The sequence below is a fragment of the Lithobates pipiens genome, unplaced genomic scaffold, assembly GCF_037356315.1.
Source record: "Lithobates pipiens isolate NorthernLeopardFrog02 unplaced genomic scaffold, aLitPip1_a1.2 Scaffold_30, whole genome shotgun sequence".
Lineage (NCBI taxonomy): Eukaryota > Metazoa > Chordata > Amphibia > Anura > Ranidae > Lithobates > Lithobates pipiens.
The window spans coordinates 59,555,408-59,570,290 of NW_027507791.1; the positions used below are offsets into that span (position 1 = coordinate 59,555,408).

A 14,883-nucleotide genomic window follows, 5' to 3' on the forward strand; every position below is an offset into this window, starting at 1 on the left:
AATAGATAGGGTTGACGTGCACCACTGCTGACCGCTGCCCTATACTGCAGCAGTCCTTCAGCGGTATAGGGACTGACGTACAGTCTGCTAATCACTAACACACAACCTGCTTGTTCCACAAAAGTTCTTATAAGGACTGGTAACTTGGTATAGGGTGCTACGGTACATAGGCTTGAGTGCGGTACAGTCTGCTGTTCTGTAAGGACCGCTATCGGTCCACAATAGATAGGGTTGACGTGCACCACTGCTGACCGCTGCCCTATACTGCAGCAGTCCTTCAGCGGTATAGGGACTGACGTACAGTCTGCTAAACACTAATACACAACCTGCTTGGTCCACAAAAGTTCTTATAAGGACTGGTAACTTGGTATAGGGTGCTACGGTACATAGGCTTGAGTGCGGTACAGTCTGCTGTTCTGTAAGGACCGCTATCGGTCCACAATAGATAGGGTTGACGTGCACCACTGCTGACCGCTCACCTATACTGCAGCAGTCCTTCAGCGGTATAGGGACTGACGTACAGTCTGCTAATCACTAACACACAACCTGCTTGTTCCACAAAAGTTCTTATAAGGACTGGTAACTTGGTATAGGGTGCTACGGTACATAGGCTTGAGTGCGGTACAGTCTGCTGTTCTGTAAGGACCGCTATCGGTCCACAATAGATAGGGTTGACGTGCACCACTGCTGACCGCTGCCCTATACTGCAGCAGTCCTTCAGCGGTATAGGGACTGACGTACAGTCTGCTAAACACTAATACACAACCTGCTTGGTCCACAAAAGTTCTTATAAGGACTGGTAACTTGGTATAGGGTGCTACGGTACATAGGCTTGAGTGCGGTACAGTCTGCTGTTCTGTAAGGACCGCTATCGGTCCACAATAGATAGGGTTGACGTGCACCACTGCTGACCGCTGCCCTATACTGCAGCAGTCCTTCAGCGGTATAGGGACTGACGTACAGTCTGCTAAACACTAATACACAACCTGCTTGGTCCACAAAAGTTCTTATAAGGACTGGTAACTTGGTATAGGGTGCTACGGTACATAGGCTTGAGTGCGGTACAGTCTGCTGTTCTGTAAGGACCGCTATAGGTCCACAATAGATAGGGTTGACGTGCACCACTGCTGACCGCTCACCTATACTGCAGCAGTCCTTCAGCGGTATAGGGACTGACGTACAGTCTGCTAATCACTAACACACAACCTGCTTGTTCCACAAAAGTTCTTATAAGGACTGGTAACTTGGTATAGGGTGCTACGGTACATAGGCTTGAGTGCGGTACAGTCTGCTGTTCTGTAAGGACCGCTATCGGTCCACAATAGATAGGGTTGACGTGCACCACTGCTGACCGCTGCCCTATACTGCAGCAGTCCTTCAGCGGTATAGGGACTGACGTACAGTCTGCTAAACACTAATACACAACCTGCTTGGTCCACAAAAGTTCTTATAAGGACTGGTAACTTGGTATAGGGTGCTACGGTACATAGGCTTGAGTGCGGTACAGTCTGCTGTTCTGTAAGGACCGCTATAGGTCCACAATAGATAGGGTTGACGTGCACCACTGCTGACCGCTCACCTATACTGCAGCAGTCCTTCAGCGGTATAGGGACTGACGTACAGTCTGCTAATCACTAACACACAACCTGCTTGTTCCACAAAAGTTCTTATAAGGACTGGTAACTTGGTATAGGGTGCTACGGTACATAGGCTTGAGTGCGGTACAGTCTGCTGTTCTGTAAGGACCGCTATCGGTCCACAATAGATAGGGTTGACGTGCACCACTGCTGACCGCTGCCCTATACTGCAGCAGTCCTTCAGCGGTATAGGGACTGACGTACAGTCTGCTAAACACTAATACACAACCTGCTTGGTCCACAAAAGTTCTTATAAGGACTGGTAACTTGGTATAGGGTGCTACGGTACATAGGCTTGAGTGCGGTACAGTCTGCTGTTCTGTAAGGACCGCTATCGGTCCACAATAGATAGGGTTGACGTGCACCACTGCTGACCGCTCACCTATACTGCAGCAGTCCTTCAGCGGTATAGGGACTGACGTACAGTCTGCTAATCACTAACACACAACCTGCTTGTTCCACAAAAGTTCTTATAAGGACTGGTAACTTGGTATAGGGTGCTACGGTACATAGGCTTGAGTGCGGTACAGTCTGCTGTTCTGTAAGGACCGCTATCGGTCCACAATAGATAGGGTTGACGTGCACCACTGCTGACCGCTGCCCTATACTGCAGCAGTCCTTCATCGGTATAGGGACTAAGAGTTTTGTCACAGGGTCATTTAAAAAATGACAGGCAGAGGAAGAGGCAGGCCCTTCCGCAGGGGTGGTAGGGGTAGGGCAGGAGCAACAGGCTTGAGCCAAAGTGGGAAGTTGCAGAAGGTGCGTTCAATTACTTTAAAGGATGCACCAGACTTGGTTGAGTGGCTCGCTCAGCCTTACTCTTCTGCACCCTCCTCATCCTCTCGATCTGCACCCTCTTCTTCACTCTCTGCTATGTGCACCCCCAAAGACACTACCACCAACAACACGACCACCACCACCACCACCACATACCTTCCGCTTGAGTCACTGGAATTATTTTCCGATCCATATCAAGAGGACATTTCTGATGCGCAGCCACTCTTGGTATTGGATCAGGAAGAGGAGGTAGCAACAAGCGCTACTCAGCAGTCTGACGCCAGTACCCAGATCAGCCCAAGGAGGAGGTTGGTCCCCGGTGTTGCTGCCTACTCCGAGATCTCTACTTATAGCGGTGGGGAAGGTGACGTTGATGATGACGTGTCTAGTGATGTCACGTGGGTGCCCACAAGAGAGGAAGAGGAGGGGAGTTCAGAGGGAGATATGGACCAGCAGATAGGGAGGAGAAGCAGCAATGACTTACATTGCACAGCAGGGACAAAGCAGACTGCAAATGTATCAGGAGCGAGTCATCGACCATGTACGGTCACATCTGGCGCTCCCAGGACACCGGCACATGGCTCCGCAGTGTGGGCTTTTTTTAACGTGTCCGCTGCTGACAATAGCGTTGCCATCTGCAATCTTTGCAGTCAACGCGTTAGTCGCGGTAAGCCCAATACTCACCTAGGGACGACCGCCTTAAGAAGGCACATGAGCAGCCATCACCGAGCCCAGTGGGAGCAACGGAACACACAAAGCCACACTGCAGGCTCTCACCGTCCAGCCTCGTCTTCTACTTCTCCTTCTCCTCTCTCCTCACAATTGTCCTCCACTCCACCTTCCATCACGCCAAGCTCACATTTTTCTGCAAAAAGGCAGGCTTCCGTGGGCCTAATGTTTGAGCGTAAAAAAATGATGACGCCGGATAACCCTCTTGCCCAACGGTTGGCGGCTGGCTTGTCAGAACTCATAGCCCGCCAACTACTGCCATATAAACTGGTGGACTCGGAGGCCTTTCGCAAATTTGTGGCCATTGGAACACCACAATGGAAGGTCCCAGGAAGGAAGTATTTCTCAGAGAAGGGCATCCCAGAGCTATATGGCCATGTTCAGCGGCAAGTGAATGTATCTCTGGCACACAGTGTCGGTGCCAAGATACATCTGACCACAGACACGTGGTCTAGCAAACACGGGCAGGGAAGGTATATCAGTTTTACTGCCCACTGGGTGAACCTTCTGACGGCCGTCAAGCATGTAACCCGTGGCACCCGTGTAGATTTGGTTTTACCGCCACGGATTGCATGCAGGCCTGACTCTTCTTCTCCTCCTCCTACTCCATCCTCCTCCCTCTCCTCCTCAGCTGCCTCCTCCTTTTCCGCTGCTAGCGTCTCTTCCACTGCACCGCCCAAGCTCCCCAGAACCTATTCCACATGCCAGGTGAGACGTTGCCATGCCGTGCTGCGTCTGTTGTGCCTGGAAGCAAAGAGCCACACTGGCCCGGCACTCCTTTCAGCTTTGCGTTCACAGGCAGATGAGTGGCTAACACCGCTCAATTTGACAGTTGGTAAAGTGGTGTGTGACAACGGTGCCAATCTGCTTAGCGCATTGAAACAGGGCAAAATCACGCACGTGCCGTGCATGGCACACGTCTTAAACTTGGTCGTGCAGCGATTCCTTGTCAAATACCCTGGGGTCCAGGACATCTTGCGGCAGGCAAGGAAAATCTCGGCCCATTTCAGAAGATCTTACACGGCCATGGCTCGCCTTGCTGACATTCAGCGGCGACACCATCTGCCGGTCAGACGTCTTATTTGCGATTGCCCGACGCGATGGAACTCAACCTTCTATATGCTTGATAGGCTGCTCCAGCAGAAACGTGCAGTTAACGTCTACCTGTATGAACTCTGCGAAAGAAACGGTTCTGGGGAGCTGGGTTTTTTTTCACCGCGCCAGTGGCTGCTCATGCGCGACACATGCAGACTTCTGCGGCCATTTGAGGAGATCACCAAACTGGTCAGTCGCAGCCATGGCGCCATCAGTGACATGGTACCTTATGCCTTCTTTCTGGAGCGTGCATTGCGTCGTGTCATTGATCAGGCTGTGGAGGAGCAGGAGCGGGAAGATGAGGAAGTCGCAATGCTGGATGAATTCCCAGGGGGGGGCTACTCTATCTGAGACAAGTCAACAACAGGAGTCTGATGAGGAGTCAGAGGAGGATGGTGCCGGGGCGGATGAGGAGGAGCAAGAAGAGCATGCTTTAAACCTTTCTGGGATCCCTGTTGTGCGAGGATGGGGAGAGGAGAATGAAGAGGACGACATTATCCTGGATGATGAGCAGGAGCCAGGCCACCACACCGCTTCCACTTTAGTGCAAATGGGGGCCTTCATGCTCCAGTGTTTTAATAGGGACCCCCGTATAAAAAGCATGAGGGTCAAGGACCAGTACTGGGTGGCAACGTACTTAGACCCCCGGTACAAACACAAAATGGCGGAAATGTTACCGCCGTCGCAGAGGGCTGTCAGAATGCAGCACTTCCAGGCCTTGCTTCGAGAAATGCTGCATTCTGCTTTTGCGTGCGCTGGCAGAGGAGCAATTCCCACTCCCAGAGAAGGATTTGCGGGTACCAATCCAACAGCGCCTGCAAGAAGAGGCCGGTTTGAAGATGTGTTGGTGACTTCGGATATGAGGTCATTCTTTCAGCCGACCCATCGACAGGTGTCATCCGGATCCAGCATCAGGGAACGCCTAGACCGTCAGGTGTCCGACTACATTGGGTTAACGGCCGATGTGGACGCTCTGAGGAGTGATGAACCCCTAGACTACTGGGTGGGCAGGCTTGACCTCTGGCCAGAGCTTGCCCAATTTGCAATCGAACTGTTGGCTTGCCCCTCATCCAGTGTCCTGTCCGAAAGGACGTTCAGCGCAGCAGGGGGGATTGTGACCGATAAGCGTACTCGCCTAGCTCACCACAGTGTTAACTACCTCACATTTCTAAAAATGAATGAGGCATGGATCTCGGAGGAATTCAACACATGTGACCAGTAGACCATGTATATGTCTATAAACTATTTTTTTAATCAAGCACACAGACCTTCTTAATTCATTTGGCTCACTTCCTTGACCCAAAAAAGCACACCGTACTATATGCCCCTACCCTCCTCTTTGAAGAGGTTGAGCGGTGTCATATTTCTACTGGGGCTGCTTATGATATCCCTGTGCTGTGCTGACTTCCTCCTGGGGGTTCTTATTATGAAGGGATCACACTATCCCTGTGCTGTGCTGACTTCCTCCTGGGGGTTCTTATTATGAGGGGATCACACCATCCCTGTGCTGTGCTGACTTCCTCCTGGGGCTGCTTACGGTGCTGCTGTCAGTGCTGTATGTCACGGTGCTGCTGTCAGCGCTGTATGTCACGGTGCTGCTGTCAGCGCTGTATGTCACGGTGCTGCTGTCAGCGCTGTATGTCACGGTGCTGCTGTCAGCGCTGTATGTCACGGTGCTGCTGTCAGCGCTGTATGTCACGGTGCTGCTGTCAGCGCTGTATGTCACGGTGCTGCTGTCAGCGCTGTATGTCACGGTGCTGCTGTCAGCGCTGTATGTCACGGTGCTGCTGTCAGCGCTGTATGTCACGGTGCTGCTGTCAGCGCTGTATGTCACGGTGCTGCTGTCAGCGCTGTATGTCACGGTGCTGCTGTCAGCGCTGTATGTCACGGTGCTGCTGTCAGCGCTGTATGTCACGGTGCTGCTGTGAGCGCTGTATGTCACGGTGCTGCTGTCAGTGCTCTGTATTACGGTGCTGCTGTCAGATGCCTCTATCACGGTGCATGTGTCATTCCGGTATGTCACGCTGCTGGTGATCATCTCCTGCACCCTCTTCTTTGCCTACCCTGGTCCCTGACCTTCCCTCTCCTCCATTGCCTTCATTAGCTCCATAGTCCTGAATTGTTAGAACAATTTCCCAAATAAAATAAAAATGCTTGTAGTTATCGATCCCAAATTCACCTCATACATGTATTATGTCATTGTCCAGATGGTGGGACTACGTTTTACCCCCTAATAATTACCACGTGGCCGCAAATTCGACATGAAGGTTTGCAAAGTTCGCCTCCCATTGAAGTCAATGGGGCCCGCGGCGAACGTTCGGTTTCGCGAACGTTTGGGTCCGTTCGCATTTCGCTTTCGCGAAACGTCCCGTCGGAAGTTCGTCCATCACTACTGGTGAATATGTGCAGGACCTCAATGCAAATCAGTAAATGTAATACTGTATCTCTGATAAGCAGAAGTCCCCCCCCACCCTCTTCTTCACACTCTCCAGCTCATACAAGCCCTTTGCAGCAGGTCATTTACAGCAGCTCTCAGGTGCCTATGGAGAAACAGAAATGGTTGGTGGCGTCCATGCAAGGAAGAACATTACTTAATGCAAATTATGCGGTTTGGACACATGCCTTTGTAATATTTCATGCTTAGCAAAGGGGAGAACTGTGCACATATTGCTGTTTTTAAACGACTTATCTCAGGTTGTGCAAAGTGTGGTTTAGTGCATTGCCTGGTCGAGATATCAAGAAAGCAACCTACTGCTTGGGTTAGTTACCTGTATCATGCACTACATACCTCCCATCTCCATACTTACATAATCATCTGTTTCTCCTGGTTGTTAGAAGACCAAAGCTAATATAAGCACCGTGACCACCATACATAGGCCAGGCATAAGGGAACAGTAATCACATTTATAAACGTCTTACTTCAAAACATGTACATGTAGTACTTTGTCCCATCATCCTAGGTGCTGCCTAAAGCTAGCTGGGAGACCTAGGAAGGAAGGACTACAAGTTTACAAATGGCCCTTTTTTCCCATCTTCAAGCACTTGTCTGCTCGCCTGGAACATTTTAGCTAATATGCTCCCTCCCTCTACATTCCTCGTGAGAAGCTTGTCTCAGGCATGTGCTTGGAGAAGGAGAAAAATGCTGTCTGTCAAATCAGCCATCCCCTTGCTAGGCACATTGTCGATTGCTCATGGGTCTACATCTACTTTGTCCTCTGGGTTACAGAACACATTATTAAAAAGGAAGTGAGACTTTGTAAGAGTGGCAGGGGGTCTAATTTGCTCATTTGCAAGTTTCTGGAATCCTTTACAGGTAAGGGTCGATCGATTATCATTTTTTCAGGGCTGATACGATACAGATTTTTCGGCTGCCTTAAGGCCGATAGCCAATATCGGTTGCTGATATTATGTAGATTTAAAGTTTTTATTTTTACACTATCCTTTTACATTTTTTTGTAATCATTTTATTGCTGTTACAAGGAATGTAACAGTAATAGGCAGTGACAAGTACTCTTTATGGAGGGATCAGGGGTTCATAAAACCCCAAAACCCTGCTCTGCACTTAAAAGTATTCAAAATGCCAAGATCTGCGTTTTTTAATACTTTATATTTTTTAAAACTGGCGTCTTTAGGATGTCCGCAATCCGGAAGTGATGTCATTACATAGTTCCCGGGTTATTAGATCTGAGATACGAACAAAACAATTGGCTCTGGCCAGCTGGCAGATGTGCCGGCTGGTTGGCCGGGCCTCCTGGTGGGATGGGAGACCCAGGCTGATTCGCAGAAGATGGCGAGGGGGTTGTCCCCTCCCACTACATGTGATAATGGCCGAGCGGTTACTTAGCCACATCGGTTGTTATTACTTGAAAGCAGACCATCCGCTCTAAAGAACGGTACCGGGATGATGCCTGCAGGTACAACCACTTGAAGCAATATCCATAATATCGGTAAGTTTGTTACCGATACCGATTCTTCAAAAAAAGTGAATATCAGCCGTCCTGATAATCGGTCGACCTCTATTTATAGCTATGGTCTGGAGAAAAAAAACGTAATCACAAGGCCCACTGAAACCACTGCTATATAAAGCAGGCATGGCGAAACACAGCCAAGACATTTTGTTTTTTAGTTTGGGATAAGTGGGGAAGTGTATCACATTTTTATTGCTGTCCATGTCCTAACTAGGAAAATTACTCCTGTTTGTTCTTTTGCCACCAAGAGAGAAAGTGAGAGAAAAAAAAAAAGTAGTTTTCAGGTGAGAAAGGTCTTCCAATGAGAGACAAATCTCTGGCATTGGAATTCTGTAAACTGTGGAGCTATTGCCCCTCATTTCCAGTTATATCTCCTGTGCAGAATATTAGTTGAAATGTCAACACAAAGGCAGCAAAAAACTACATGAGAGCCGTTTTAACCCTTACCTATCTAAAGCTAAAAGAAGCTATTAAAAGCTAAAAAGAAAAGTTTTGACATTGCATTCACTTTATTATATTCATAAACAAATAATTTTCTACAGTCTGGAAACTAAAGCAGTTTTAGTGCCGGTTCACACAAGTGTGCTCTGCGAGATGATTCGCATTTGCATTGGAGTGCAAATCACAGGCGATGTCTGTGCAGTTTCAGCCATACAGATAGTATGGCTGACATCACATCGCATTCGGGCCAAACTCGCACAGGACACTTTTTTTGGTCTGCACACTCATGCGATCCGATTCATGTTCGAACTGTCAGTTCACAGTGTGATATGCTGAATGGGGGGTGTCATTTAACAATGTATTGACACTGCCCGCAGTTCGCATATGGCAGTGTGAATTGCTGTGCGAGTCGGGTACAATGCGCAGGGTTTCCGCATCGAATAAGTGTGATCCTTAAGCTGCTCAGGCTCCCTCTTGGAATAGTGCACATTCAGTCTTCAAGTTTATAATTACACTGAAATGATGCTTCTGGTACAAAGCATAGTGAAGTTATTTACCAGAAAAAATATAAGCCCCAAGTGTATTTTGTAGTATATTGATAACATGAAAACATTTACAAAGAAAACATATAAATGTGGAAATTACACAAATGCGTATATTTAATAAAAGCAGTAAAAAAGGGTGTTAAAAAGGACAGGAGGCAACCTTATGTGTGGTCCTAAAATTTTAAATGACATAATTATCCTTTAAAAATCCTGAATGTTCTTCTACCTGTTGCTGTTTTATTTCCACCATAATCCCGGCAGATCTTCTGCACAGAGACATTCTTCCGGTCAACAGGATTGTGTACTATACACATAATCTCCATATCCCAGGACTCAGGCTGCAGTGACATTTGTATTGTGTCTCCAGTGTTATTATGCATCATTGTAGAATAGCTCCCCTGTTTGTATTTCCAGATATAGGACAGAGCTGATGTGTTTGTTGAGGTGGAACAATTAAGAGTCACATTACACCATTCACCATCTTTCTTCATCTCTGCAATTCTTATGGTTGGAACAGGAACATAGTCTATAGGGAAGAATACACTTACGTTAGATGTATGTTGGTGTGTTTAAAAAAGAATTCTAGAAATAAAAAAAAAAAAAGATATGTTTGTTAAATTATTATGTTTGTTAAATTAATCCTGAAGCAAAAATAAACCATAAACAAAAAAAAAAAAACTTAAGGCCAAATCACCCCCCCCCCCCCCCCCAAAAAAATAAATAAATAATAATAATTCATACCCTGACCTTATTTCTCTACTTTTTTTTAAAATGTTAGGTTTTATTGGACTCAAAATTAGCATGTAGGTACATCTAGCTGTCAGTTACACATGAGGGCATTTTCCAATATAGCAAAACTGTTGTATACATCAGTTGCAGCATAAAGAATGTACGGTACCCAAAGAAGAAGAATCTTACCTCCCCTGCTGTTAATTCGCTGGACCTCGATCCAGTATGGAAAAACCTATCTCTGGTGCCACCAGCTGTGCTTAGTGACTCCTCCCACAAATCTCTATGTCACTACAGACACAGTATTGTGCTGTGGAGCTCCTCCTTACATTTAGTGGTCTAGTTATAAAACATTTACAGAACTATTTATCCAGCAAATTTGCATGTAAACTTGTTCTGTATGAATTAGGCAAATACAAATGTTCCTTAGGCTAGTTCCTTTTCTGAACAAATGTTTTTTTATTATTGTCAGTAGACAGTAGTAAAATACCACATCATAGCCACTAGAGGTAGCTGAAGGAATACATCCAACTTTGTAACAAGAGAGACAAGAGTTCTAGAAAATGCTAGAGAATGTTTGCAAATAAATGTAACCAATAGGGATGAGCCCGATGTTTGAGTCGAACGTAAGTTCGATTTGATCATCGGGTGTTCGCCTGTTCGCAGAATAGCGAACAATTTGGGGTGTTCGCGGCAAACTCGAAAGCTGCAGAACACCCTTTAAAAGTCTATGGATTTTCCTGGGGATACATATTACCCCGACTTTCGCTTCCCTATACCAGGCAAATTTCCCGCCCTTGTACGGAACTATCAGGCGGCTACTCTCCCAATGGCGGAAGCACCAGATTTCCCTCTTCGGTAGGATAGCATCGGTGAAAACGACGATCCTTCCGAAACTCCTTTACCTTTTCCAGACCCTTCCTATCCCCATACCTTACCACCACCTGAAAAAACTACAAGCGGACCTGCTCAATTTCACGTGGAACTACAAACGCCACAGAATACCTCGCTGTAATGACTGCCTCCCGCTCCAACGGGGGTTTGGCGTTTCCGGACCTTGTTAAGTATTACCAGGCGGCCCAGCTCCGAGCACTGACCTCCTGGTTCACCCAGCGGTCATATAATAGATGGACGGAAATCGAGAAACTTTGGTTGGCCCCGGCTCACCCTAATAGTATGCTCTGGAGTGCGGCAGCACTGGTCCCCCGGGCCCAATTACTGGGCACTATGTCTCATCTGCAGGGCCTATGGCATAAGCTCTCTAAGGTGTATGGTTTTTCCTCGGATAAGTCGCTCCTGACGTCCTTTTTATACCACCCTAAGGTGCCAGATAGCCTGACGTACCCGATGTCCCATCCGTGGTCATCCCGGAGTCTTTTCCATCTGGGGACCCTGGTGGACCCCAGATCGCGGAGACTGCTGTCCTATGCCGACCTTCAATCTAAATTTGACCTCCCGTGACAGAGTTTTTACAGTTATTTACAGATACGACACTATGCTCAGACCATATCCTCTGACCTGCAATTCTCCCCGCCCTCCGCTTTTGAGACAGTAATCCTAGCGGGCATAGCCCAAATGGGATTGATATCTGCCATTTACAAAATAATCAACACTTCCCCATAGCTTTGAAGGGCAAGCATACCTATATGCTCAAGTGGGAGGAGGCTTGGGTGAGGTGATCACGGAGGAGCAGTGGCAGATGATATGGTCCCAGGCCTCGAAAAGCTCCCTATGCACGCTCTACAGGGAGAATGCGTATAAAATTTTATTTTTCTGGTACATGACCCCGGACGTTCTTCACGCCATCTACCCCACCTCCTCCGACAGATGCTGGCGGTGCTTGGACCACAGGGGTACGCTGCTCCACATTTTCTGGCACTGCCCCATAATAGTCCCCTTTTGGGAAGAGGTCCAGCGCCTCTTGACTACTGTCTTAGATCAGCGGGTGGCCTTCTTGTTGGGCATCCCCTTTCCTAAACTGACGAGGTCCCAAAAGAAATTGTCCAGACATATCCTGACAGCGGCGAGGTGTTTAATTGCTCTACATTGGAAAAAAGTACAGCCCCCTCCCTCGGTGCTCTCCATACTAGGATCGGGGACGTGGAGTTGATGGAGAGGATGACCGCCAGGATACAGGACCGAGGCTCATGATGTGGTCTGGAGCCCATGGAAACTTCGGGAGGACCGGATGTGATCTGGCGTGGGGACCACACACAGTGATTTCCACCTCTTCCCTCTCCCTCCCCCCCCCCCTCCCTCCCATCCATCACCCCTTTTCTATCTCTTAAAGTTCTTTCTCCCCTCTCTTATCCCTTTTATCTCCTATTCTCTTGACTTTTCTCTCTCTTTTCTTTTCCTTATCGCTTAGTATCTCTTTCCTCTTTCTTTTCTTGTTTCTCTATTGTCCTTAGCTCTCATTTCCATGTACTTCATCGTTCCTCTAGAAAGTTGCTTTGAAAACAACGACTGGAGTGAGCAGTTAGTAACATTTGAAAATATATGTACCTATCTATTGGGCTACCTCACTGGACACTATGCTGGGCAGCACTATATATCTAACTCCGGTGGTGGCCCGGTTGATCGCGGGGGAGTCTCTTTGGCCTGGTCTGTACCTACTCCAGGAGGCTCCCTGTGGTGGGTCAATGGGCGGGAGGCCCCTAGCGATTGCTCATTTTCGTTTTTGTTGAGCTAATATGGAACAATACGGCATGAAGTGTAATGCATTGTTTAAAACAATAAAAAGTTATTTGACAAAAAAAGTCTATGGATTTTAAGGGTAACCCCGCTCCAAGATGTAAAAAAAAATGGCGTGGCAATCCCCCCAAAAATGCATACCAGACCCTTATCCATACACGTAACCTGGCAGGCCGCAGGAAAAGAGGGGGGGACGAGAGAGAGTCCCCCCTCCTGAACCTTACCAGGCCAAATGCACTCAACATGGGGAGGGTGTTTTGGAGTAGCCCCCCAAAGCATCTTGTCCCCATGTTGATGGGGACATGGGCCTCATCCCCACAACCCTTGCCCAGTGGTTGTGGGGGTCTGCAGGTGGGGGGCTCATAGGAATCTGGAAGCCCCCTTTAACAAGGAGAACCCCAGATCCTGACCTTCCCCCGTGCAAAATGGTTATGGGGTGCAAATGTACCCCTAACATTTCACAAAAAAGTGTAAAAATTACAATACATGGCTTGGGTACACGTCCTTTATTAAAAAATAAAAAAATAAAACTGTCCCACGAAGTTCATTTATCTTTTTCTTCTCTTGCTCCGCCAAAAGACCAAAAAAGAGAAAAAAAAATGCAGTGACCGACCCACCTCCTTGGGAGGCTCCCACTGTAATGACTGTCCTCGCAGGTGACAGTTCTTTTATTACTGAGGGTGGAGCTGCACGGTGACGTTCCAGGGTGACCCCGCTCCCCTCTGATGCACAGGGACTTCCCTATGGCTTCCCTGTAGTGTCAGAGGGGGTGGGGCCACTTGGTTACGTAATTGTGGGGTTCCCCTTAAATTTTTGGCGTGGGGGTTCCCCTTAAAATCCATAGAAGACCTGAAGGGTCTGGTATGGATTTTGAGGGGGAACCCCACACCATTTTTTTAAATTTTTTTGGAGCGGGGTTCCCCTTAATATCCATACCAGACCTGAAGGGCCTGGTATGGGATTTGAGGGGACCCCCACGCAATTTTTTTTTAAATTGTTGTTCGGGGTTTCCCTTAATATTCATACCAGACCGAAAGGGACCATGCCGTTTCTTTCAATTATTTATTTTATCTGTATTGCCGGGACCGACAATTCATTATAGTCGCGAGTACTTTTAAATGACTTTTTATCCTTTAGAAATTTTATTTTGTGCAGGGACTGTTCTAAGCACGGGAAACATGCACCCCTTTACAGGCATACTATAGACACCCCCCAGGTATGAAATTTAAAGGAATATTTAACTTTTATTTTTTCACTTTAAGCATTATTAAAATCACTGCTACCGAAAAAATTTCAGTTTTTAAAAATTTTTTTTGCATTGATACATGTGTTCTGCGGCAGGACACAGGTCCCCAAACACTTTTTATGACAATAACTTGCATATAAGCCTTTAAAATTAGCACTTTTGATTATTCATGTTTGTGTCCCTTAGACTTTAATGGTGCTCGCGTGTTCGTGTTTTTTGCCTGTTCGCATGTTCTGCTGCTAACCAAATTGGGGGGTGTTCGGCTCATCCCTAGTAATCAATTGCCAAATTTCTATGATTTCTTCCTGATCCCCCGAGAGGCAATTGGATATGCCCTGGATCAACTTTACCTATAAATGTCAGTATCCAGTTATATTACCAGTATGTAAATTTAGGAAAAAATCAAGGCCTATTTTTAAAGCAATCTACTGAACTGGCCTATTTCACATTTTCACAGCTTTTACTGTGAAGAAACCTTTTCCGAATTTGGAGATTGAATCTCTTTTCCTCTAGACAAGAGTGCCCCCTTGTCCTCTGTGATGACCTTAAAGTGAATAACTCGACACCAAGTTCATTATATGGACCACTTATTTATTTGTAGAATTCAGTTCCTCTAATCTTTCCTCATAGCTGAGCTCCTCCATGCTTTTTATCAATTTGGTTAACCTTCTCTGCACTTTCTCCAGTTCCCCGCTATAATTCCACCCCTAAAGTATTATTAAACGCTACAATTTCTTTTCTATGTACCCTTCTCATTAAGGTCAACATTCCCTAGTAGATGATTTAATTATTATTTATTTATTCTTTTTATTGATCAATTTTGCATATAAAACACAAAATAAGGTATGTAGACACAGTACAAAATTACAAAAAAAACTGCGACTGCAGGTTCAAAACAACAAGCCGCAGTTATAACAATCAAAACAAGTAAAAAAACAAACACAAAAGAAAAAAGAACAGAACATTGCCTGTGGTTAATACAGCAAGTGTACTGCAATATGACATCAAAAGAAACAGCACAT

The 14,883-nt window shown here is 46.8% G+C and overlaps 1 protein-coding gene across 3 annotated transcripts in view; it reads right to left on the reverse strand.

The window, feature by feature from the left end:
• The window catches only part of LOC143942893 (SLAM family member 9-like), a 110,996-nt gene that overhangs the window by 26,468 nt on the left and 69,645 nt on the right, over positions 1-14,883 (reverse strand). For all 3 annotated transcript variants that reach the window (XM_077464304.1, XM_077464303.1, XM_077464302.1), the window contains one exon: positions 9,419-9,718. In XM_077464304.1, the coding sequence (XP_077320430.1) occupies positions 9,419-9,718 (300 nt within the window). The remainder of the gene's footprint in view (positions 1-9,418; positions 9,719-14,883) is intronic.